Here is a 26,713-nt window from a genome sequence, read left to right as displayed (position 1 = left end):
TATATATATATCTTAAAGCAATAAACAAGTTTTATGGAGCCTGCCCAGAACCCTAGGTTCGCATATACATAATGAGGGACTTACTATTCCATGAGTAGAAATGCATTTCAAATGAAACTAATAACAACAATCATTTTTATTGTTCTTATTGACAACCCTTTAGGGCTTCATATGCTCCAAATAGCATACTTCTTATCTTGCTTCCTCTCAGTTGTAAGCAGGGATTAAAAAAATACTTATTTTACAGATTGCTAGACAAATTAAATAAGACCAGAGGGAAAGTACTTACTTAGTCCCTACATGTGTTAGCCATTACTGTATGACAAGTTAGCCCCAGAGCTTAGCAGTCACAGCAGACCTTTATGATCCCATGGTCTGTGTTAGAAACCTAAGGGTTTCTGGGCTGGGGCCTGTGGATGAAGGTAGCCGTGAGGTGATGAATCACCTTTCGGAGATCTGAAGCCAAATACTGATTCCACTAGGAAGGGTCTGCAGACCGGAAGGGATGCTGCTTACAAGCTGAACCTCATAGTTGTTACTAGATCTCAGCTCTTGGTCCTCTGGGTTTTGTTCCCAGGCTGCTACACAGCATAGCAACTGGTTTCTCCCAAGGCAAGCCACTGGAGAGAGTGAGAAAGAGCTCTACAGTAGAAGCCCAACTTGTATAACCTACTTGGGGAAGTTACACCCCATTGTTTTGTTGTTGTTGTTGTTGTTGTTGTTGTTGGTGGTGGTGGTGGTGGTGGTGGTGGTGGTGGTGGTGGTGGTGGTGGTGGTTTTGTTCTCTTCCTCAGAAGGAAATCATTAGGTGTAGATCACCATGCCTAGAAGGAATCCCTCCAAGCACTGTTTACTGCAGGTTCCTGACCAAACATTAAATGTTCAGTGACTAGAACCATTATGATTATAATCTGGAAATAAGCAGGTTCAAGGTAAAACTGTGAGCTTTACAACTCCAGTGCCTGTGTGAACCAGTAGCAGAAGAATTTATGTAATTGGAACCAAGGCCAATATCTAGCAAGAATCACCCCATTATCTTTCTTAGATAAATGTTTCTGTAAAACTTTATACCCAGAACCAGTTCCTTTGCCCACTGCCCCCCCCTCCAAGTTATGTGCACATCCTACTGTGTGCAACAAGTAATTTAGCATCTCCTAGAGGAGGACCAGGGAAAATGAGCTGGATTTGCTCCAGGAATCGCTCTAGTGATTGCTAGACAGAATTACTAGACCGAGTTTCTCCAAATCTGTCACTTCAGGAGAACCTTTGCAAAACCTACCCAAATTCATCTGTTACCTCAACTATGGCTCTTAATGATTTCATTTAAATTAACTCATATTCACTTTTAGAATAGACTTTTAGCATCTTGAATAATAAAGAAGTATTGTCCTTGATCACGGATAAATGAACCTAATAGGGCTTAGGGGATGGTGCAAAGAATAAGGTACTATGGCACAAGAATAGGCTGAGTTCATATCCCTGGCATCCACACGTCAAGTAGGCATGGTGCCTGCCTGTTATCCCAGCACTTAGAATGACCCAGGGCAATCTGACTAGATAGACCAGCCAAGTTGACAGTTCTAGATTTAGCAAGAAATCCTGCCTCCGTAAAGTGGAGCATGACCAAGGCAGGCACCCAACATCCAACTCTCTTCCACATGCACAAGACACCTTCATACACACATGCACACATGCATACCTACATATTTAGCAAAACATATTTAAACCTCCGTACCCAAATGCATGCATGCCACACTTGCAAATGGAAAATACAGTCCATCTGAGTACAGCATGTTATTAAAGTTATTTATACTATTATCTTCTGTTTTCTCAAGCTTTATTTAAAAAGCAATGTTTATGAGTTGAAGAGATAGCAGAAGAATAATCAGTACCAAGATATGATTTTGTCAGTGATATAATTCAAAGCAGTAGAAAGGACTGCTAATTAAAAACTACTTCCTCTCTGTATTTCAAAGTAAGCATCATTTGAAAAATCATATAACTAGCGTGATAGTGGTACACCTTTAGTCACAGTACTTGAAAAGGGGTCGCGAGTTCAAGGCCAACCTGGGCTGTATCAAAATGCCATCTTAAAAAAAACAGAAATGAAATTCACAGAGAACATTCTTTGAACCAGTAAGAACTCACATCCATGGTCAGTTCAGACCAACATGAAAAACACTTCAAAGCACAGCCCTTGAGACCCCTGTGGAATAGACCAAGAGATAAACGCAGTGTGGTGGTTTGCTTTTTAAGTAAAAAAGCCACGTTTGAAGAAGTCAAGATCATGCCTCACTACTATGTGAAGTTGACATTGAGTAAATTACTCAGTTACTCACCGTTTCAATCTCCTCACCTCTAAATCTTTACCAGGAATAAAAAGGGTCAACAGGGAAGGCCTATAAGAGATGGAAACCTGCTTACATAACAGTAGGAGATATTATCAGTATCTACCAACATATTAGTGCTGATTTTTACTTTATACCCACCTCAACTCAGGTGCCATCTTGCTGTGCAACTTTTACTTTATTCTTGATCATCTTCTCCTATTCCAGCCATTACTTTGTTTCTAAATTAGTACAGTTTAATGCTGCTTCAAATACTGCAGAGATACATACAGCGAGCTTAGAGAAAACTTCCTAAGCAACCCATATGGTAGAGTTTTATAATTACTGAAAATAAAGATAAAGCTTTAATGTACAAGGTTGTTTACTAATGCTGTATTTTATGACTCTCTGCAGGAAACCTGTGAGTCCATCCTCAACTGTGCATTGGAGGATGTAAAGAGGTTTCGTGAACCACAACAGCCAGCCCGAAAACTCTGTGGGTGCCGCATACCATCTAAGATGCCATCGGCTAACTCAAGAGCTATGACTCCTGACGTTGGACTGGTCATTGATGGGAAGACATTGAATGCAATTTTCCAGGGGAAGCTGGAAGATAAGTTCTTGGAGTTGACCCGGTACTGTAGATCTGTCCTGTGTTGCCGCTCCACCCCCCTCCAGAAGAGTATGATTGTCAAGCTGGTGCGAGACAAGTTGAGCGTCATGACTCTTTCCATAGGTACCCAGCGTACTGGGATGTGGGTGGCATCTTGGCAGGGATGATGACCTGGACCAGCTGTGAAAGCCACCAAGCTTAGGCTGTGGGCCATTGTCTTTGATAAAAATCACAGTCAAGATGTAGCTTTTAGGTGATAAAACGGGGAACACAATATTTAAGCAATGATCAAGCTCTTAGAACTGGCCAGTTAGCTAAATAAAGATCAGATCTTAATAGGGAAGTCCCTGCCAACAAGGGCCTTGAACTCAAAACATGAATGTAGTTTTTTAAAAAATGTTTCTACCAGAAATAGACAACGAAGAGAGCACTACTAGGAGATAGCATCCGGTGACCTTCCAGAATGAATTTACCCATGGTAATACCTATGGTAGCTAAGAATTTGCTATTCTTCTGAGGATAGGGGACTTGGAGGGAGATTTCAAAACCTTAATTAAAAGGTGAGCTTTTAATTTTGCTAGTCTCTAAATCAAAGGCCAGCACAATGCATATTCTTAATCTATCCTGGTTGGTTGGTGCTAAATTACTCAGAGAGGCATGAACTAATAAGGTCGAAGCACAGAAATAAAAACTTTTCACTGAGTACCTCACAGGCACAACAAGCCTGTTTTACAAGGATCTTCATGATCTGGTCTCCACTAACTCTCAGACAGTGTCTTCTATCGTGGTCACCTTTCATTCCTCATCACTGGAACATTCATGTTCCCTCCAAATTAAATCACTTGCCATTCTCCTCACCCCACACCTATCTTGCCCTTTTCTGGGATTCTCATTTCTCATTTAAGCCCACGACTTTTGTCCCTTCTGTGACCACCTCTGCAATATCTCACAAATTCCTGGACTTAAAAGGATGAAGTCTGTTTCCTTCCCTACTTGATCTCATGATCAGCACATTCCATACATGTAGTAAGTAGAGTCACTCCCTCTTCATCCCTCAATCCCCACGCATCCAGGTCTCATTTTCTGTAATTTTAGTTGCCTTTGGGCCTAAAAGTAGGTAACTATAGAAATGAACATTCATGAGTTTGAATAACTATTAAGGTATATTATTTTAATTTACTATCATATTATATGTTGATTATTTTAACCTTTCATTAGTCATAATTTATGGATTAAAATGTATTATTATTACATATGTATACAAAAGATAGTCTGTAGAGTCTACTACTCTCCATGATTTCATACACACACTGGTGGTCCTGAGAGGTAACCTCACAGACAAGGGTAACTAAATTACTGTACTTAGGGACATTTCTGCACATGGTTCTAGCCTCTCTTCTTTATCTGGTCTTCTGGAGATCTGGAAAATATGTCCTTCCCCCAATCTTTACGTGCAATATAAAAACTGAATTTAAAAACTAGAGGACCAGGCACTGTGGAGCATGCCTATAATCCCAGTGTTTGGGAGGCAGAGGCAAGGAAGACCCAAAATTCAAAATCATTCTCACCTACATGGAGATATATAAGATCCTACCTCAGAAAATGGAAAGAACAGATGCCTAGCAACTCCATCCCTACTTTAATGCTGTGAGTTGTCCTCTTCCGTAACTCAGATAGGCCATCGGCAATAGCCCAGCCCATATTCTCTGAGGTTAGAGGTCAGCATCACTCCCACAGCAACGGAAACAAACCCAACCAGGTGAGAAATAGCATGATTCCACACCTCTGCTTCTCGAGGTGTGCCAACAGAAGAAGTGAAAGCTGAGATTTATTCTGCCTTCCAAAGGATTAAAATTATGGACTGCTGAGCTATTGAGAAAAGAATGCTTTTTGTAACAACAAAATCTACCTAGAAAGTCAAATAACTAGATTTTTAATTGATACATACTTGTATAAATTTATGGGGTACAATATTAATGGGAACATTTTAAAGCTCAATAGACTTGTTGCCAAGTAATTAAGGGAAAATTATCCTCTCTCCTCTCCAATTCCATATTTTCTGTGATAAACAATGTAAACTTGATTATAGCTTGTATATGAGATGCTTTTAGGAAACAAAAAGTGGGACCAGGAATTGAATTTAGTCAACACAGTCCGTAATAGGCGTTACGAAAACATAGCCCACAGGCTGTGTCCAGACTACTACATATTTTGTATTTTTAAATGTAAAATTTATAACTACCAACCTTTCACCAGCAACAATTACTTGACTTCGTCTCGTGGCTTACAAAGTTTAAAATATTTTTTGGATCCATTAGAGTTTAGCTTCCTGAGCTCTGGTTTAAAAGATAAAGCATTGAGAAGTATTGGGATCTGTAGGATGCTCTCTCTGTAGAGAGCTGTATGTGGCTTCTTAATTAAACAGAACTTCACCCGCCACATTCCAATAGATAGAAGATGGCAGCAGTTTCTGCACTGGACATTTAGACACAGAGGTTCTGCTTCATCAGAGAATAGGATATTTGATAGTCCTGTTAACGGAGGTAGAGCATGTGGCATGTAGGTAGCAGGGAAGGTCTTTTCATGGCCTTACCTCTGGTTTCATGAAATCTCAATTCATTCAATGAGATTAATATATCTCAGTCAAAGAAAAAAGTGAGTCGATTTCTTTTTTCTCTATTCATACAGAAAAGTGAGTGTCATCCATTACTTTTGGCATTATGCACAGTCTCTGATGCTCTGGCTACCCCAGCACTCTAGTCATCTTGGTATGGTAGCCGGTTCAAGTCAAGCTAAGGTAGAGAAAGCTCTACCTTGTGGTAGTTACCTGTTTGTCATTGTGATAAAATATCAGGCCTGACTAACTTCAAGCAAGGAACTTTTTATTTGACTCATGGTTTGGGGCCGTTTCAGTCCTCTTTTGACTACTCTGCATTCTCCTGATGTGGGAGGCAGGACACCATGGTGGATGATCTAGGAATGTGACTCCATGGTAGCATTTGTTCTAGCTCTAGCACACACATACACACATACATACATATATACATACATACATACACACACACACACACACACACAAAACATATTGGTAGTGTGGTGGAATAGATGTGCTACCTCATGGCAATCAAAAACTGAAAGAGAGACAAAAAAGAGCCTGAGAGAAGGCACCCTTCAAAGTCATGCCCCAAGTCACCCATTCCTTCAGCCAGAACCTACCTCTTGCCAGCTTTCAAGAATGCCATCAAATTATAAATCCATGAACAGATGGTTCCACTGATAAAGTTAGAGGCCTTGTGACCCGATCAATTCTCAGTGAGTTGATCCACCAGCCAGAGACCAAGTCTTGAACATATAAGCTTTTTAGGGAACATACCACATCAAAGTTCTAACAGCCTCTGAATCAGAACAGAAAGACCTGAGTTCCAGTATGAGTGCCTTCACTAGATGGACTGTCCTGACCAAGTCTCAAGACGGGTCAGAGTCTTGATTTGCTCTTCAGCAAGATCTATTCTGACATTTGCAAAGGCCTTTCTGTTCATTGTAAAGGACTCTTTTGATCACCACTGGGGAGGGGACAGTAAAAAAATATTCATTAAAATATTTTTAATAAATCGGGGTTTCTCATTCATAGTTTAAAAAAGAAGACAACTTTCAGACCAAATATTGTAGCAATGTTATCGTATGTAGAAAAACATTGAAAGGATTCAGCTGTGCAAATGGGGACACTCTGAGATTTCTTATCACCGAGCAATTGGACAAAGAATGAAGGCACAATGTGACCTCTCTCTTTCCAGGTGATGGAGCAAATGACGTAAGCATGATCCAAGCTGCTGACATAGGCATTGGAATATCTGGGCAGGAAGGCATGCAGGTAATGTATGACTTAACTACCTTTTCTTCACTGATCTCCTTTACTCTACCTGGAGATCTGAGAAATTATCCCTCAGTGCAGAATAAATCATCCTTTGAGCATCATAAAATTATTAACTGGCAGTCAGGGGTGTCTTCCATGCCCCTGTGTCCTCTGTCATCAAAATCCCACCATCTGGTCCTCCCAAAAACAGAGGGACACTGAGGACATGTGGCCTTTTCCCAGAGGCAATGGTAGCTATAGTCCAAGGCTGAACAGCATATAAGCCTTTCTCTGACTCCACATATCCTTCTGTGACCTCCATAAGGAGTTGACAGAGATTAGGACGTTTGGAAATATTTTACTGACTCATGAATTAATTTGTACAGTTTCATGGTGTACCTAATTCTCTAAAAATTCTATTTGGAACAAGCATACTAAAGTGAGATACTGTTCTTTCCCACTAAAACAGAACCCATTTTGTGAGTTTGAACCATCAGTGATCATAGTCTCTCACCACCAGGGAAGATACTGCTTAAATTCAATGCTGATAATTAGAAAGGCAGCCATGGTTCATTATTACCCTTCAGGTGGTTACCATATGCCAGCAATGATGTGTACTTCATATTTATGTGTTACCACGTGGAATTTTAATAATAATAATTAATGATAATAATAATAATAATATAGATTGGCAATCATTTTTCCAGACAGGAAAACTGAGGCTCAAGAAGTTGAAGTAATCTGAAAAGTATTCATACCAAGATTTCTAACGAAAACATCTAAACCTCATTTTAAGAGACCTCAAGACTGTATCTTATTATAAATAACTCCAAGGACAAAATGTCCATCCTAGCACCATGTAGATGAGCTTCAAGGAACAGTATCATCTGTAAATCATGCTAATTGCCTGCTTGAGGGGTACCCAAGGGTGCTCAGGGATTGGAGAATCACCTGGTGAAGATCAGTTTCCCGGTTCGCCCCTAGAACAGATATCAACACTGGAACTTAATGAATGATTGTTACATAAATGGACAGAAATGCGGGGCCAAGTGGAGTGTTGGTCCCTCTCACTTGCCCTTCTTGGATTCCAGTTAATATTTCAGCTTTCAAGAAGAGAGGGAGGGATGTCCGAACCCAAAGTGCCTCCCAAGAATGACGACATGATAAGGGATCATTCAAGCCTTGAATGCTGCAGACCTAGAAGAAAGCACTGTCCTCAAGGGAGCATCTTTGGGGCCAGCGATGGTTGTGTGTGAAAACTGATGTGTCCCTTCTTCCTCCTAGGCCGTCATGTCCAGCGACTTTGCCATTGCCCGATTCAGCCACCTCAAGAAGCTGCTGCTCGTGCACGGCCACTGGTGTTACTCGCGCCTGGCCAGGATGGTAGTGTACTACTTCTACAAGAACGTGGTGAGTGTCCCCCGTGTAACCTTCCACTCAGGCCTCGCAGTCCTTATAAGAACTCTGTGTCCTCAGAATAGTGGAGCAAGCATTTCAACTCAAGGGAGTTAGTCCTCTGACCTGGATTTGAGATCTCACTATCTATGTAACTTTGGACAACACTACATTCTCCATAGGTCATAGTTTCCTCTATAATTTTAAAACAGGAAGGAAGCTGGTATTGCTTACTGTGGTATTGTCATAAGAACTGGCTATGCTCTGTGGAAAGCCCCTGGCACATGAGAACAGCATGAATGCTTATGAATACGGATCCTGGAGTCAGATTAAGTGCCAACCTAGATTCCCATATTTGGTAATTGTCTCCAAACATATGTTTCTCCATCTGCAAAATGCAAGGGATAATAGTTACTGTCTCTCTTGTGCTCTGTGCTGGTCAGCGCCTCGTCAACGCAGCAGAATGCCTAGGATAATCAACTTACAAGGAAGAAAGGGTTGGTTGGGGCTCATTCTTCTGGAGGTGTCACTCTGTGGCTAGTCGGTTCATTTATTATGGGTCTGTGGCCTGTCATAGTAACGCTATGGATCCCAGATAAATGTTGATTCCTCTCCTGATAAGGCCCCAAAGCAAGAACACGCCAGGTGAGGTATCGAAGCTGTCAAAGGCTCTTGTTTGAAAATTCCAAGATTAACCGTCAGTTTAGCAGTAGTGAGATAGCGAAGCATAGCTGGACTAAGGGATGGAGCAAGGGACTGAGTTTCCATTGCCTACTTCGAGGATCTTTGATCCAAATAGAATTTGATTCCTTTTTGCATAAGGAAAAATGGACGGTTAACACTGGGATGGTGGAAGACAAACACAGGGGCCTAAAAGTTATATCATTTTCCTTTTAGTCCATTGTTTTAGGCTCTGGCATAGTCATCCTTATTCAGAGGTGACTGTCTCTGTCCGAAGTCCAACACATACACATATGTAAAAGAACAGCACAACAAAAATAATATAAATTCAGCCGACTGGGTGGAGATATTGTCTCAGCACTGTCTATGCAAGCAAGTCACTCCGTCTGACTTGAGATTCACTCTGAACACGAAAGACTGTTTGCTTAGAATTCAAAACACCCTGCTTCGTTTTTGTCTTTTGCATCCAAGGAGTCATTCTTTTGAATCAGCACCGCCTCTTCTCTGCGTTAAGTTTGTGAAGCGGAAAGGCAATCTCTCCAGCCAGCCACGCTCTCCAAGCTCAAGTAATACTTATTTCTAGTGCGTTGCTAGGCTCAGAACTGCCATACTGATGCGGTATTATCTCCCAGCTGCAATTAGAGGGTGGGGAACTATGACTTCCACATCCGAAACCAATTCCAGAGGGATTAAAACCCTGCCTGCTCTGAAATTTGAACAATGAATTAATTACTGTACTGGAGCATCTAGGGTAGATGAGCGGGAACCCAATCTGAGCCCATGCTGTCATGGGGTTCAGTGTGCTTGCTCCCTGGGAGATGCAAAGCGGAAGTGGAAACCGGTCACCAGGGGAAGGATATACTCTGTGATGTTAAATTTTCAAGATGAATTGTCAGGACCAAACAAAGATTCACTTCATCCATTTAGATATCTATGGAAATGTCTGCTGTGGACTAGGCGGTGTGCTAGCCACTGGGCATAGCGTGGGGACTGAACCAGGGAGAGTATTTCCTTGCTCTTGGGAGATATTTTGTCCACATAAGGACAACAAGGTTCTTCCTGTAAAGGCTAGGCAATAAATACTTTCTGCATTTGTTGGCCATGGATGTCTTGACATATCTTACTATGGAACCCAGAGGTAGTATCCGGAAAGGCCCAGAGTAGCTAGAAAGAAAGAACATCGGAACTTCAAGTACTTGTTGCTAGCCCTCAATTAGGGTAAAGTGATGCCTGGTGACTTCGAGCTATGAAAATCGTTGCTATGGTATTGATATTTATTAATAACCTTCATTTAGGGATGTTAGTGATACCGTCACAGGTGGTTATGACTAATGGCAAAGGATACCGCACATCTAATGCTTTCTGCCAGGTTTTCTATTGGGTTCATTGAATTTTCACTTTCAATATGTCTTTCTTTTTTTCCTCTGAATCTTAATTTCCTTGATAAATTTTCATTCTGTGCTGTGACTTTCCTCTCTAGCACCCCAGCTGAAGTTAGCTGCCTGTTTGTATACTCTTTTGAAGTTTTCAAAATCTTCTTCCAGGCTCTTACTGACTTGAGCATTTTTTAATTCCATGGTTGAGGGATTGAATTACTATGAAGAGTTGTGTTGTATTGTTTGTTGAATTTCTATCTAGAAATTTGTGTTCATCTCTTTGAACTCAAGTTGGAGAACTTTTGTACTGAGCTCTGAGCACTGCTCAACCAGCAGCAACAGAATTTCACCACATAGGGTCTAGAAATCCATTTAAATCAGTTACAGGTCTGACTCTTTCTTTTCTTTTCTTTTCTTTTGATTGAGATATTTTTCTCTACTCCCCTACCTTCCTCCCGCTCCCCTTCTACCCTATTCTGTTCCCCCTACAAATTCCCAATTTCCTCAGGATATCTTGTCTTTTTCACCTTCCTATGTAGATCCATGTGTGTCTCTCTTAGGGTCCTCTTTGTTGTATAGTTTTTCTGAGGTTGTGGCCTGTAGGCTGATTTTTTTTTTTTTGCTGTATGTCTAAAAACCACTTATGAGTGAATACATATTATATTTGTCTTTCTGTGTCTGGCTTTCCTCACTCAATACAGTTTTTTCTAGATTTATCCATTTGCCTGTAAATTTCAAGATGTCAATTATTTTTTACCACTCTGTAGTACTCCATTGTGTAAATGTGCCACATTTTTGTTTTCCAGTCTTTGGTTGAGGGGTATCTAGTTTGTTTTCAGGCTCTGGCTACTACAAATAATGCTGCTATGAACATAGCTGAGCACATGTTCTTGTGGTACAATTGAACATCTTTTGGGTATATACCCAACAATGATATTGCTGGGTCTTGGGATAGATTGTTTCCACTCTCAACAAGACATTCAGCTGCTGCCTCCCTCCTTACAGTGTGGGAAAACGGGGTTCATCTCCATGTCCGACCCATTTGTATCTGTTTCACCAAAATCCACTGTGTTTGACTCCCATGAATGCTGTGGGCTTGTCCCAGCTGGATAACACCTGGCTTTCATCTGCCTTCTGAGTTTCCTCCCTCTGCCAGGCTCTGTGTCACCTGCTTCTGCTGTATGACACATCTTGGTTCCTTTCACTTCCTTCGTGATTTTCCTAAGCTTGTCCTCTATTTCTGTTTAAGATAAGGTTTCTTTATTCTTACTTTTGTTCTCTCCTTTATGGACTTACACAGAAGCATCCTGCAGCCTGCCATCTTACCTAGGAATCCACAGCTCAGCTATCACTGTCACCCGTTCCCCACTCTCCTTTACCGCTGGGATACTATTTGTGTATTATGTACCATGATAGATGACAAAGTGATGTTCGGAAAGATGATGTTGTTTGCCCAAGGTCATAGAGCGAGTAATTGATACACCTGGGGATGTAAAATCTGGCCTCTCCACTTCCCAAACCTGTGCTCTTAGCCATCATAGTCCAGCATACTCCAAGCAGAGACCTCACTCATGAAGCCTGCTCCCTGCCTGCAGTGCTATGTCAACCTGCTGTTCTGGTACCAGTTCTTCTGTGGTTTCTCCGGCTCCACCATGATCGATTATTGGCAGATGATATTCTTCAATCTCTTCTTCACCTCCTTGCCTCCCATTGTCTTCGGAATCCTCGATAAAGATGTCTCTGCAGAAACACTCCTGGCTTTGCCTGAGTTATACAAGAGTGGCCAAAACTCTGAGGTGAGGAGCTGCAGCAAGAATGGGGGTAGCTTCAGATTGTCCCTAAGCTCTGATAGTCCCCCTGCTGAACAGAGAGAGTATCGGGCTGGGAGTCGGGAACTAGCCACAGTTCTGTCACTTGCCTCCTGTTCGATTTTGGGTGACTCTAGCCTGTTTCATACTTGCTGCTAAGAATGTTAGATAAGACCAGTAAGTCTATTTTAATATTCAACTACCATAGCTGAAGGGGGGGTACATATGGTAAGACCTCGTGCTTCCAGGCTGTAAAGTAGAACAATCAAACTCCAAAGACCCAGTTACAAGCACATTTTCTGTTTCTCTAACAGAACACTGAGGGCTAGGTAATACCACAAAGGATTTTATTTAGCTCATAATTTTGATGCTACAAGTCTGAGATCATGTAGCTCTGTCTGCTCAGCCTTCTAGGCGAGGGCCTCCTCAGCTCTATCACACTGTGAAAGTGCATTGTGATGTGAATATATGTGACAGGGGAGATCACATGGTGACAGGAAGACTCCTAGGTCAAGATGACTCTAGCAACCCATTCTCATAAAACCAGCATTAGTCTCATCCAGAAAAGCACCCTCCTTTAGTGACCTAACCTCCTCCCGCTAGGCACCACACTGTAAACATCACCACTCTGAGGACCAATCTTCCAACACAGGAGCCTTTGGGGACACACTCAACTCATCTCCAAATAATCACACATAGTTTGGGGGATCCCTATGTCCAACAACTAGTTTTCTCATCATTGGTGAGGCACTTGAATGCTTCAGTTTCACTGTAAGGAAGGCAGAACTAGACATCAACATTGCATAGAGTCTAGCACTATTTCACGTAAACTTAAGAAAGCGTAGGAAGTCATTAAGCAGGTTTCTATGAAGTTCTTAATGGACTGAAGAAATAATCCAAGTGGTGAGACTAGCCAAGGCACAGATAAGAAAGCCAGACAGAGAGATGAAAGCAACATTGGCTGCATCCGATGGAGTTGTAAGGGAAGACCTTTGAAATATCTGAGGGTACAGTAAGTACCATGAATGAAGGAGGACAAAGCCATAGGTAGTGTTCTTAAAAGCCACTGTTTGGGGTTTTTATTTTGTTTTGTTTTTGTGGATAACCAAAGAATCAAACCAAACCAAGTCCTAACAAAAAACAGGGGAGAAAGCAATGCAACAGCCCAAGAAGGCAAGCTAAAGAGGAGGGGGAGGAATAAGCCCATCTCGGGCTCTTCTAATTCCACCCTTCCCACAGGCGGGCAGACTATACAACATAGTAGCTACCATTTAAAAAAAAAAAAAAAAACATAATAGATCATGTTTCCTTTTTCTCAAAAAGGGAGAAGAGCAAAGCATAAGATGAGAACTCTTATCTCTAAAGCAGTTGATCTCTGACTCTTGGGAGCATTGATCCTTGTCTATGAGTGAGCTTTCCACCTCAGAGGGGACGTACCGAATTCGGAAGAGCAGTCCTAGTGACAGAGCTAATGAGTGGCATTGACAGCACTTCCTGATACCAAGACACAGTTGCACTTAGTCCCCTTAAACTTCTCTGGGGAAAGAAAGCAGTTCTCAGAGAAGGTTCATAATTTCTACAAAACAATGTCTTTGACTGGCAGGGCTAAGACTCCATTCTCTTGGAGCTAAGATAACAGGGATGCAAAGTATCATACTGTTTAGCTCAGCCACACATGAGGAAGATGCTCACAAAGACCAGAGGTTCCCCAGGATGCTGAGTTATTGGTGTGTTCTTCCCTGCAGTGCTACAACCTGCCAAGATTCTGGATTTCCATGGCTGATGCGTTCTACCAGAGTCTCATCTGTTTCTTTATCCCTTACCTGGTAAGTCATATAGTCCCATCCCAGACATAGAAGTCATGGTGTGTAATGGGGCTTAGTTATACAAAATCACAGAACACTAGCACCTTTTTACATACGCCATGGCAGAGACTCCAAATTAGTAGCTAGGCACATCCCACCCAAGGTATTAGAGAAGACAGAACACTTTATGCAAAACTTCATTTCTGGGTCTCTTGAAAAACCAAAAGCTGTCATTACACTGGGTTATTTCCCCTCATGGGAAAACCGTACAGAGTTGATTCATGGCCCTGTTTAGATAGAGATTGTATTGTAAAAGATTGTGTTATCTGTCTTCCTCTGCTTTTGCCTCTTACTGCTTTTGCCTTCTCTGTGCTGTATAATATCACCCTTAAATTACATCATGTCTGTAATTCTCCCTTCTTCTGAATGACTACAAAAAAATTCTTCTAAGGTACCTCCCATGAAGAGGAGATACCTTTGGGCAGGATGGCATCTTTTATTTCTTATCCCCTATACTTCCTGCCCTGGAGCTAAGAGTATTTATTTTAGTTAGGGTTTCTATTGCTGTGATGAAATTCCATGACCAAAACTGACTTGGAGAGAAAAGGATTTTTTCATCTAACAGTTCTATATCACAGTCTTTCACTGAAGGAAGTCAGAAACATGAAGTCAGAAACTGAAACAGAAGCCACAGAGGAATTCTGTTAACTGCTTGCTCCTCATTGTTTGATCAGCTGGCTTGCTTTTTCACAGGGTTTATCTATGGAGCCCTGGATATCCTGTAACTCTCTCTGTTAACCAACCAGGCTTGAACTTGAACTCAATCCACCTGCCTTCCGAGTACTGGGATTAAAGGCATGTGCCACCACTGCCTGTCAGCCTTTTTTATAGCAACCAGGACCACCTGCCAAGGAGTAGCACCCTCCCACATCTATCTTTAATCAAGACTACACTCCATAGACTTGCCTACAGGACAATCTTACGAAGGCATATTCTCAATTAAGATTCTCTCTTCCCAGATATGTCTAAATTTATGTCAAGTTAACAAAGCCCAACCATTATACTGCCCATTCTGAAACTTGACCTCTGTCTGGACTACATTTTCCTTTATCATAATCTGGTTTCAGCGGATAATTGTGCTCCCAGGGTGTCTAAGGGAGTGAGTGCTGTAGGACTGCCTTATAGAGCCATTTGCCCGCCTTATAGGCCACAGTCTCCTTAAAGGTAGATACACATACCCTCAGCAACCAGTGATGGACCTGAGAATGCTCAAAAAAGTTTCTGTTTACCCATTCCACAGGGGTTTTCCAGCCTTCACCAGAGCAAACTTGTCCCTTATGCAGTTTAATCCCATCACTCTTTTCTCTTCTTTTCAATTTCTTGAATCAGCCCCTTTTTTTCTCCTTTCTTTTCACCATATTTCTTCCCCTCCCTGGCTTCATTGTATTGAACACACAGCCTTAAATCCATGCATGCTCGGGTATGCCTACTTTACTGTGCCTGTTTGTTCTTCCTCCTTAGACCTACAGAGGTTCAGATATAGATGTCTTTACCTTTGGAACACCAATCAACACCATCTCCCTCATTACCATCCTCTTGCACCAGGCAATGGAAATGAAGACATGGGTAAGGATCCCACAGGTTATATAGCTTAAAAATCGTATTCTTGTTCTTTGAATGTACTCAAATTTCTGAGTTCTTCTACTCTATATATTTGGTCTAGCTCAGTAAATTCATGAGTCTTTCACTGTGCCCCTATAAAGCATTGGAACTGGCACAGATGCTAACATTGCTGGCCTCAGCATCTAGTCATGATTACAATAGCAATGCCCATAAAGCAATGAGACAGTTCCAAAACTAGATTTATGGTGATGAAAAATTCAGGAGCATTGAAGAGATAGGAAAGGCTAGCCTGAGCCCAGCCGAAGCTGTGGATACAAGGCTATGACTCATTTAGTTAGTTACCACATATCAAGCATTGCCAAATGTCGTATTTTGGGATCTTACATCATAAAAAGCAGGCTGAAAAGGTGGCTTAATCTATAAGATGAAGACCTGAGTTTGGTATCCAACACCCACAAAAAAAAAAAAGCCAGATATGTTAGTGTGTACCTATAATCCCAATGCCAGGAAAGTGGAGCTAGGAGGATCTCTGGAACTGGTTGGCTACCTAATCTCACTGAATCAGTGGGCCTCATGTTCAGTGAGAAACCATGACCCAAAAAATAAGGTGAAGTTTAAGGAAAACAGACACCAAAATCAACCTCTAGCCTCCATGCCTACCCACACATACATGTACAGAGAAAGAACAATCTCTCTCACTGAGTTTTGCTAATAACTCTAAAGAGTTCAAAATTTCATGTCAAGTATTAATCTACATGATGTACATACATTACCTCATTTAACTTCACTATGTACTTGGTGTTAGATTTTTTTTTAATAACCCCATTTTACAGATTCAGAAATAGATGTAGCAAGGTTAGGAAATCTGCTCCAAGCAGCTCAAACTAGAAGTGAGTTTTGATCCCTGCCATTCTGACCCTTTTGCTTTTAACCACTTTGCTAGCAATACAAAGACAAAGTTTAGTGGTACACAGAGATCACAGTAAAGAAAGATCTTCCCATAGTCAAGTTAAGATGACTGTTGCTAAATGCACATGTCCAGAAAATCTGAATATGAAAATACCTCCTGGAAGGCTCAACACATGCCTGCATTCTACAATGAAGCTTTCTCCTTCACCCTTCACCCCCTTTCATCATCAAAAGCTTACTAAGTGGCCAATAAGAGGCCCCAAGAGAACCTCTGTATCAGGGAGGTCTCATCCTGGAAATCGTGTTCTTTAATGTGTGCCAGTAGCGACAGAACAAAGTGGTAAGCCTGGCTATGCCTCTTTTGTCCTAAGTTCATGTTCTTTATGGCCCATCAATACCAGAAGAGACTACGACACAATGGAGAGACAGTGAGGTACGGTGTGCTTTCTAGGAGGTAGGAAAATATACCAGTGGGGAGCCTGGCTTCTGTATGGGGAGTCTAGAGCACCATTTATTGTTGGTCCATTTGTCTCTACCCTACAAAGCAAGCTATGGAAAACTATGGTATTGACAAGCTCCTGGGGTGTGGTTATATCAGAAACAGTGAGTGGGGGAAGTATGAGGCAAAGACATGACTTTGATACTAGGAACTAAGACCAGTTCTGGAACTGTTAGAACTCCCCCAAATGAAAAAAATAGCTTTGAAATTAAAAGTACAATCTGTGCAATTCATTCTAGATCAGACAGCAAAGGAAGGGAGGGGAAGGGAAGGAGGAAGGGAGGGAGAGAGGAAGGGAGGGAGGGAAGGAGGAAGGGAGGGAGAGAGGAAGGGAGGGAGGGAAAGAGGGAGGGAGGGAGGGAAGCTACCAAATTGGAAAGTAGAATTAGAAACATCTATAATGACACACAAGTAAACAGCTTTTATTACACATTTCTGGAAGGAAAAGAGAGAAAGGTATCTTTTCTTTCGTGTCTCTCATAACAACAGTAATTCCATTTATGGGGGACTCCTAAAATTCAAAAGTCCCATTATCAAATATTGTCAATTGAGAGTTTCAACATGTAGATTTGGGAATAGACAACAGCATCCAATCCATCAGCAAAAGGAATACATATATATGATAAAGTAAGAATTCATCCATAAACATGTACAGAACTTGCCTAAAAACAGATAGCTAGGCTATCTGTTTTTAGGCAAGAGATATATCGTTACTTTAATTGTGTCTATGAGGTTTAGTATGCTTGAAATATTCCCCTCAAATGAATTTACTGTCTAGGATGCTCCTAGCCATTACATTTTTAAAAATAGAATGTTAAAAGCCGAGCCAGTTTTCACAACCCAGCTAGGTAGAGCAATATGGATGCTTGGTCCACTAAGCTGCCTGTTTTGTGAGTGTTTGATATGTGTGTGCCTCTTCAAAAAGGTTTAAAGCAAAGATTAATTACGCTATGTGCATTTTGCTGCCCCATAATCTAATCAGAACTTCCAACAGCATCTTCTTCGTCCCCTTTACAGACTGTCCTCCACGGCCTTGTCCTCCTCGGCAGCTTCTTGATGTACTTCGTGGTTTCCCTCATCTACAATGCCACTTGTGTTACTTGCAACAGCCCCGTCAATCCCTACGGTGTGATGGAAAGGCAGCTCTCAGACCCTACATTCTACCTCATCTGCCTGCTCACACCAGTTGTGGCTCTTCTACCCAGGTTTGAGCTCTTGGGCAATGCCCTATAAAATTCCCAGTCTCCCCTAAATTCCCACAGCCCAAGGGTATAGTCACACTCCTCACTTCTGTGAAGGGATGCTTGGCCAAATCAACTTGAGGAGAGAGGGGCTTGTCTTGGCTCTCAATTTGGAGGGCAAGTCTGTCGTGGCAGCCAGTGACAGTGCGCAGGAGTTCAGAAAGCAGAGACATGAATGCTGGTGCCCAGCTCACTTTCTCTGCATAACCCAGGAACCCAGGCCACATTCAAGAGAGCGCTTCCCTCCTCTGCTAACCCTTCCTTGAAACACCCACACCCGCACAGCTACACCTCGAGGTATACTTTCATAAAGGCTTTAAATCAGCCAAGTTGACTGGAGCCTTGAGATTGTTGTCTAGACACAAGGTACTGGGATAAAAGAACAATAAGAAAAAGAAAAGAAAAGAAAAGAAAAGAAAAGAAAAGAAAAGAAAAGAAAAGAAAAGAAAAGAAAAGAAAAGAAAAGAAAAGAAAAGAAAAACATCTGGGTAGTTGTGGTGTACTTTAATTTCAGCACTCAAGAGGCAGAGACAGGAGGATCTCTGTGAGTTCAAGGCCAGCCTGGTCTACAAGTGCTAGTGCCAGGATAGATAGGGCTGTTTACACAGAGAAACCCTGTCTCCAAAAAAAAAAAAACAAACAAACAAACAAATAAAAAACAAAAAAGGAACAATAAGACAGAGGAAAAATAACACGAACTCTTGGTCCTAGGTCAACCACAGAGAAGCAAAATGGCTCCCACTGTGACCACATAATGTGGGAGGAGTCATTGTACTTTCCTGGCTTAGAAATTTTGTTGTGTGATAAGGAAGGATTTGTTTAAGCTCTGTAACCTTTTCTGCAGTCTGGGAGTCTCACACCCCAGTGCCTGTAGGAGCAAGAGCAGTCCCAGCAAGCCTTGTGGAGCGCATACATGGGGACAAAGAACATCTTATCAGCACAGGAAAGAACTGTGAAGCAGAGCTTCAGACTTCTTCTCTGAAATTTTAACTTTCTTGTAAAATAGCCAACATTTTAATAGTGCCAAAGTTTAAAAACATGTGTGACATTTCACAAAGGCTCTTTTACCCAGATAAATCACTCATGATCGCACACTATTTTCTGACACTTCTGACCCAAAAACTGTTGCTTTCACAGTTTCAAGGAAAATGCCAGCAGTGATAATGCTGCCCTGTGGAGCTCGAGATTGCTACACAGTATACAGCCCCAAAGGTTCTATTTCTCTCAGCCAGTTACTAGGCAGAGCTAAGGTTTTAGCCCATGAAACAGCTGAAGGTCTGAGTACCCAGATATGTCCATGTTACCAGTACAAATCACAATGGGAGCAAGGCTCTCCTGACTGAAGAGCCGGTGCTGCATTCTCCGACCCCACGCTCCAGTCAGAAAAATGGGTAAAGTTGACAATAATGTCTTTGTAGGCACAGTTTAGCTTTCTCATTCCTCAGGATCTCATCAGTTTGCACATCAGAATTGAACCACTTGTCATTAAAGGCTAATAAATGCCCACTGGCAACACTGTGCAGAACTGTCTCTGCCCTGCAGTAGGCAGAGAGCCTTGAGGAACCTTACTTCATCTGCCTGTAGCATCTTTCTAAGGCATCTCAGAACTTTGGCTTCTGATACAGAGTTAGAGACGGAAAATACAACCCTGGCATGTAGTACAAAGGTCAGCAAATGGCGCAGAAGAATTGAGTTCTGAATACTGGCTGTGTGCAGGACCTCCCAGCTTGACTCTACAGTCCTCCAGCCTCATCTCCACACTGCTTCGGATTTGGAGATAAACACCACCAATCTGCTTAGCTGTGTTAATGGTCCCAGACCCTCTCACTTCTATGCTGTGGCTTCTATTGGAAATGTCTTTGCCTCCACCGAAGCTCTTTACCCTTTGATCTCATAACCGCATGACTATTTTCAGAAGTTCTAGGACGTCTCCTACCTTCGTGGGAGTGTAGCAAATCCCTGATAATTCCCACCACCTGTGTGTTTAGCTGTTACAGCCAGTTTTCCCATCATTCAAATCATGTTCATGTCTTCTGATGGTAGACTCCAGAAGAAAGAACTTTTTGTCTTTATTCAGCCATCACCTAGCAGTTCCTGCCGCATAGTCTGTGCCCTGAGATGAAAGAACAATGGATACTGGACAATCAGAAAGATGGATAGACAGACTCTAGCTTCACACAAGGCATCACCCAGCAGAGACATTGCACATAAGTCTGTCATACGGGTGAAAGAGGCTGACCCATACAGGATCCTCAGAGTACAGAGTAGGCAAAAAAAAAGAAAGAAAGAAAAAGAAAAAGAAAAGAAAAGAAAAGAAAAGAAAAGAAAAGAAAAGAAAAAGTCTCAAGAATAAAATTTCTACCCACCCCTTTGTCAATAAAACTCTGGGGACAAAAACCCTGAGAGGGATGGGAGGATCATGCCCTTATTTGAAAATTCCATTAGAAATGTCAGGGATTTGTTTTTGTTATTTTTTGTTTGTTTGTTTGTTTATGGTGTGTGTGTGTGCGTGCGTGCACTCACGTTATATGTATGTAGGTGCCTGTGGAGGCCAGAAGAGGGTGTCAGATGCCTGAAGCTGGAGTTACAGATTATTTGTGAGCCACCTGATGTGGTTGGTAGGAACTTAACTCAGGTCCTCTAGAAAAGCATAGAGCACTTTTAACCACTGAGCTGCCTCTCTGGCCCCACTGTTGGGTTTTGTTTGTTTTGCCCACTGATTTTGAAGTTAAGCGATTGTGACAATCGTAGCCAGAGTGAGCTTCTCTATCCCCCAGGTTATTTGGAGACTAAAGAGAAATTTATAAGCCCAGTGTTCTTCATTAGAAAAGTGCTTAGAGCCACAGTCTTCCAAGGCTACAGCAGCAGCTTAATAAAGGCCCTTGAAGCACGTGCAAGGACTGTTGACACATGTGGAATGAACAGCTGGGCATCAGCTTCATGGCCTGCTGAACAGATGAAGGATGAATTGAGGAAACATTAGCAAATGTGTACTTGCTAGACCATGGTATACGGGCCAAATCTTTGCTTATTCTATAATATTACCACAAAGTGGAATTTCCATTTAATTCTATTTACTAAGGTCAAAGGGATTTCTTCTGATAATGAAGGGATTATTTTAATAATTGTAAGGACACTTGACTTACAACCTTGGCATAATGTGTGTTTGTTTATAGAAATCCACATGATAGAATGTTTGCTATAGAACACTGTTCCTGGCTTAAAGTTGAAAGTCCTGTTTCTCATCATGGGCAGTGATCTTACTCTCTAATCTTGTGATAAGTAGACCGCTAATCTTGGTCCAGTTAGTTCACCCAGCACAAAAGGACAGTACAAATTCCCTTCAACTAGAAGCATAGATGTATGAAAACTATTTTATAGATTTAAAAACAGATGATCATATCAAGCTTAACCCCTAGGGCCCTTTCTTAATCCTTCTAATTAGTAGTAGCAAATAGTAACAGTTTTTGGTCCCTCTTCCTTGACTTTTGAGACCTGCACATGCTTGGACTCTCTTCCCACTTCTCCTTCCCTTTGCAACTCACTCCCTAGATCCGGTGAGTGCCAAGCCTTTAGCCTGGGTTCGCTGATCCCCTAACTTTATATTTTCTCCACAGACCCAGAAATCACTATTTTAAATTGAAATAACTTTCTTTTTTTCTTTTTTTATTGTTTTTATTGAGTTATATATTTTTCTCCACTCCCCTCTCCTCCTCCTCCCTCCCCTTCTACTCTCTCTCATGACTCCCCACACTCCCAATTTACTCGGGAGATCTTGTCTTTTTCTACTTCCCATGGAGATTAGATCCATGTATGTCTCTCTTAGGGTCCTCTTTGTTGTCTAGGTTCTCTGGTAAAAATAAGGAAAATTTTATCGGCTCTGGTGGGATCTATTACAGTCTTAAGAAAACTCTTGTCCCCTGTGGGTTCATCGTACAACTTTCAAACACAATAAAATCAGACTCTCGGTTTAAAAGGCTTTAAAATTAACATTGTACATGTCCTCCAGGCTAGATAACACTCAGAAAAGGGAATGTGCATGGCCTATGATACAAGATAATGTATAGTTAGTCTTCTCACCCTTCCACATGTCTAAATTTGAATCCAGAAGATGAATCTAAAGTCTCCCACAGGTTACATGCAGCTTGGTAAGAAAAGGGCAAGTCAGAGTGAGATGCTGAGATCTCAGACCTTTTCAGGAGGCTTTGGCAGTATCACCTCAGCACCTGGGGTAAGGTTTGAGGGGAAAGGGTATCCTGGTAATCAGAGAGCCCAGGAATGCTGCAAAAAAATCACACCACACAATAGACCTCACCTGGGAGTGTCAGTCTCCTCACTGGGCAAAGAGTAATTATATAGAGTTACACACACACACACACACACACACACACACACACACAAGCAATGTGTATACAGTCGATAAGAAATCAGCTTATAGGTCAAGAACACTTGGATCTGACCATAGCTTGACAGCAGATAAAGCACTGGATTCATTGTGCATTGTGTGTGACACGCTAAGACATGAGAAACACGGCATCAGACAATCTCATCATAGTACAAACATCACAAAATACACTCATGTAAAGTTAAGTTGGCAATGCCTCCAAGTGATTGAGAACATGTGTGCCTTACCGGGGGTCAAAGGTAGCCTCCTCGTCCTTGACTATGTCAAGCACGTGGGCTTGTGAAAGCAGGAATCAGTAATCAGCAAGGCTCTTTGAAGAAAATAGGCATTACTGTTGTATTTTGCTTGTGTTGTCTCCCTTCCTCCATCGGCAGGGGCAGGCATCCTTAGCTTTGAGAGTGATTACTCAGTGTACAATGAAGATAATCTCACTGGAGAAAAGTTAGAGTCTAAGAGCCCTGTCAATGCTGAAATTTGAAGATATAAACAACTCAAAAACTACCTTTATTTTTTTACTTCCAACTAGGTACTTATTCCTGTCTCTACAAGGCACATATGGGAAGTCTCTCATCTTAAAAGCCCAGAAAATTGACAAGCTGCCCATAGACAAAAGAAACCTCGAAATCCAGAACTGGAGAAGCAAACAGATGCCTACCCATGCCCCTGCTTCTGCCTCTGCTTCTGTTCCTGTTTCGGACCCTGCCCATGTTCAGCCCCCATGCCAGTCAGTATCACCTGCACGACAGCAGGGCTTAGGAACCAGCACCCCAGAGAACTTTAGCCCTCCCAGGCAGAAGCATGTTGAAGACTGGGTTCTCCAGGGTCCAAGATGCAACAGAGAGCTCTCACGGGATAGCTCATGCTCAGGGGACACCTTGGCTAAATTCTCATCTGGGGAATGTCTACTGGGCCCAAACAGAACAATGGCTCTGACAGCCTATATCAGGGGACAGAAGGATGTGTCTCGACTCTCAAGCAAAGGCAGCCATCGCCGGTCTCAGAGTTCACTCATATGAGGGGACTACAAAAATCGGAGATTGAAGCAAACTCAGAAGAGGCCACCTTAATAACTGACAAGTGACCCAGTTCCCTTCCTCTGTGTAGAGGAATGACTGCCAGTTTTGTCAGTTCTCCTCCACCAGGGTTGAATTCCTTGGGGAAAAGATGTCCCCAAAGGGGTTGAGCAACACTGACTGTCAGGCCCACTGACTCGGGCTTTCTGCCAGGCTGAGCACATCTTCAAAACAATAGTCTGGATCCAGATGTTATGATTTTGTTACATTGTGTTCCAACATTTTAACTCAAGCACATCCTTATGTGCTTCTACGTGAGCAAAGCCCATGACCCCAATGCATACAGGCAGTGAGTATCCAAGACTCCAACCAGTATTATAAATCTTTGAGATGTATCAGAATATGGAAGTTACTAGGGTTGCCAAGCCATCACCTCACCTCACCCAAGAGTTCAAGTTTCAGAGGAGACCTGCACACACAATAGCTTCTTCTCAAGATCACTCCTGTACCAAGTCAGGAATATCATCTCTTCCATGAACAGAGTTGAGGCTGTCCCATTCCTTTAAGCCAGTGGTTTCTCAACCTTCTTGATGCTGCATCCCTTTAATAACAAAGCTCCTCATGTTGTGGTGACCCCCCCCAACCATAAAATTATTTCACTGGTACTTCATAACTGTGATTTTGCTACTGTTATGACTTGTAGTGTAAATATCTGATATGCAGGCTATCTGACATGTGACTTTCAAAGGGGCTGTGACCCAGGTTGAGAACCACTGCTCTAAGCCAAAGAAAACAACATCTAAAGGTGAAAATGGGATTAGATGGGATTCGCGTGCAGTGCAACAGATACTACCAAGGGCTGTGGGTTTACAACTCATATAAGAGGCAGGAAGGATACACATACTAAAGGTTTTTCACTAGTGGACCACATGCCCCACCATCTGGGGGAGTATTCCAAAAGGACACAGCATGCTCCTCATCAAACTACTGATTTATTTGGAAACAAAACTGCCCATCCTCATTCAACTCTTACAATGGGAAAAACCAGGGATAATATCTTAGCATAGCATTCCTCAAGAGGAGGCCCAGATGACAGAGCAACTGTGAATTCAAAGTGGCATCTTCAAGTTTAAAACCCACATTATCGGCTGATGCCAGCGTGTCATGGCTGTCATTGACCGGTGATTCAGCTATGTTAAACAGTCGTGGGGAAAGAATTACATGTGTTTCCTATCCCTAGAAACTGTTAATGCCAAAAGTGTTAACACTATAAAATGTTAAAGATTTCTATAAAAAGCCAGTTGACAGTTCTCAGAGGCTATCAAGATAAGCTAGGTCCACTATGAACAGCAATGGCCTATTCCAAGTTTTCAAAGTTAAGTCGAGGAGTGTTCTTTGCCATAGTCTCCTTAAGGCAGTGCCTGCATATTGGGCAAAAAGTCCAAGGATAGGAAAACTTAAGTAATTCCTAAGTAATGATACTAAGAAAGAGCCCAACAATCAAGATGGCAAATGGCAAAATGGGCTGACTCTGTTCATCCTTTTGGAAAACAAAGATTGGAGGATGCCCTTTTGAGTATCACCCTAAAGCTCTGTGATATCATAATGCCAGCATGAGCCAGAAGGTAGGAACTTAAGTATCCTACCAAAAAATTGATATGGTCATGCAGGAGGTGGGGGAGGAGTGAAGGATAAGCAAGCATGGGTTGTTCCAAGTGAAGAGATTCATCAAAACTTGGATCTAACTCCCCTTTCCTTCTGAGACTCCTAACTCCTGCCAATAGTCAGAAATTCCAGTAGTATATTCTAGAAAATGGCAGAGTATTTGCTCCAGTAGATTGGAGTTTAAGTGTTTGCTTTTCCCTGTAGTCTTTAAAGGACTGTGGAGCAGGCTACCACGCTTGCAAATTAAGTGGAAGCAGCTCTAGCTCCTGGCGTAAAGATCAAGTCCAAATTGCATGCGGTGTACTGATGAGGCTTTCAGAGAGCAAGAGCTGTCCTTAGGAACAGGAGTCTCACTTCAGAGGACAAGGAGGATAAGGAGGCTTTGAGAAAATATGACCCCACCCCCACCCCTTCCAAGATCCACGCTCTACTCAGCACTCTAAGGCTGCTCTTTTTTTTTGACTGACCGACCACCTCAGTGTGCCTGGAATGATCCCAGTGTTATAGGTCCCTGCATGCTGGGGAGCCTGGGCCATCTGGTCCCAAGTGGTCACTTTCTTCTGCTACTCGTTGCGAACCAAACCAGCTGTGTGAGTGTCTGACGTGCCACCTCACTCAGAGGGCAGCTCTAACGTTCCCTCTATAAGGTAATGCTAGGGATTGTATGTAGTACATGTTCTATATGTATAATCTTTTTACTGATTGACTGGAAACATGTCATCATCTTTTTTAGAAAAGAAAAAGAAAAAATAAACTTGGTTTTTCCATAATTCTTGGCCAATCTGAAATTCTTATTATTCTTCCTATACATTGTCGGTATGAATCCTGAATATTTATTCATTCTTTCATCCTTCTTTGCATTTACTCATTCATTCCGTCAATAAACCTCAGCAAGTCCTTACTAAATAATTTGAAGTGAAACATGAGCTATGAAGAAGTTAATGCCTGCCCTCCCCTACCTTCCAATACCGTACTACCTTTCCTAAGCTCAAGACATTAGGAATATTTAACCCAGTGTGAGATAAAGCACAAACTATGCCTATGGGCTGTAAGACCTGGAAGCAGCACACACAAGACTTACATTCAGAAACTCTAACCTGATTACTTCTCTCCTGCAAGCCTAGCACACACCCAAAATTTAGGCTGACTTGGTCATCTCTGCCATTCCATTGCCAATGTGAGTGATTCCAGCACAAACTTGAGGAGTTGAGTTCAAATCCCTAGTACCTACATTAAAAAAAAAAAATCTCTGTGTAGCCAAATGTACCTATAACCCCAATATTATGGCAGAGGGGTGGGATGGGCACAAGTGAGAAGATCCCTAAAGTTTGGTGGTTACAAACCTAGGTTCTAGGTTTAGTGAGAGAGCCTGTTTCTAGGCAAAGAGTGGTAGAAGATGAATACCCAAGCTCCTCTGGTCTCCATGTACACCGATGTCAGAGGGGGGGGGCGGGAGAGAGAGAGAGAGAGAGAGAGAGAATATAAAGTAATCAGAGTGAC

The 26,713-nt window shown here is 42.1% G+C and overlaps 1 protein-coding gene across 2 annotated transcripts in view; it reads left to right on the top strand.

Moving 5' to 3' along the window:
• Positions 1-25,983, top strand: part of Atp10b (ATPase phospholipid transporting 10B (putative)) — a 271,382-nt gene extending 245,399 nt beyond the window's left edge. For both annotated transcript variants that reach the window (XM_050138627.1, XM_050138628.1), the window contains 8 exons: positions 2,742-3,063; positions 6,735-6,811; positions 8,078-8,203; positions 11,841-12,041; positions 13,799-13,879; positions 15,380-15,484; positions 17,907-18,094; positions 23,062-25,983. In XM_050138627.1, the coding sequence (XP_049994584.1) occupies positions 2,742-3,063; positions 6,735-6,811; positions 8,078-8,203; positions 11,841-12,041; positions 13,799-13,879; positions 15,380-15,484; positions 17,907-18,094; positions 23,062-23,551 (1,590 nt within the window). In that variant the 3' untranslated portion in view covers positions 23,552-25,983. The remainder of the gene's footprint in view (positions 1-2,741; positions 3,064-6,734; positions 6,812-8,077; positions 8,204-11,840; positions 12,042-13,798; positions 13,880-15,379; positions 15,485-17,906; positions 18,095-23,061) is intronic.
• Positions 25,984-26,713: the final 730 nt, after the last annotated feature.

This window comes from Alexandromys fortis, unplaced genomic scaffold, assembly GCF_014885135.2.
Source record: "Alexandromys fortis isolate MF-2015 unplaced genomic scaffold, M_Fortis_MF-2015_v1.1 scaffold_11, whole genome shotgun sequence".
Taxonomy (NCBI): Eukaryota; Metazoa; Chordata; class Mammalia; order Rodentia; family Cricetidae; genus Alexandromys; species Alexandromys fortis.
This window is presented reverse-complemented; position numbering and strand designations above follow the sequence as displayed.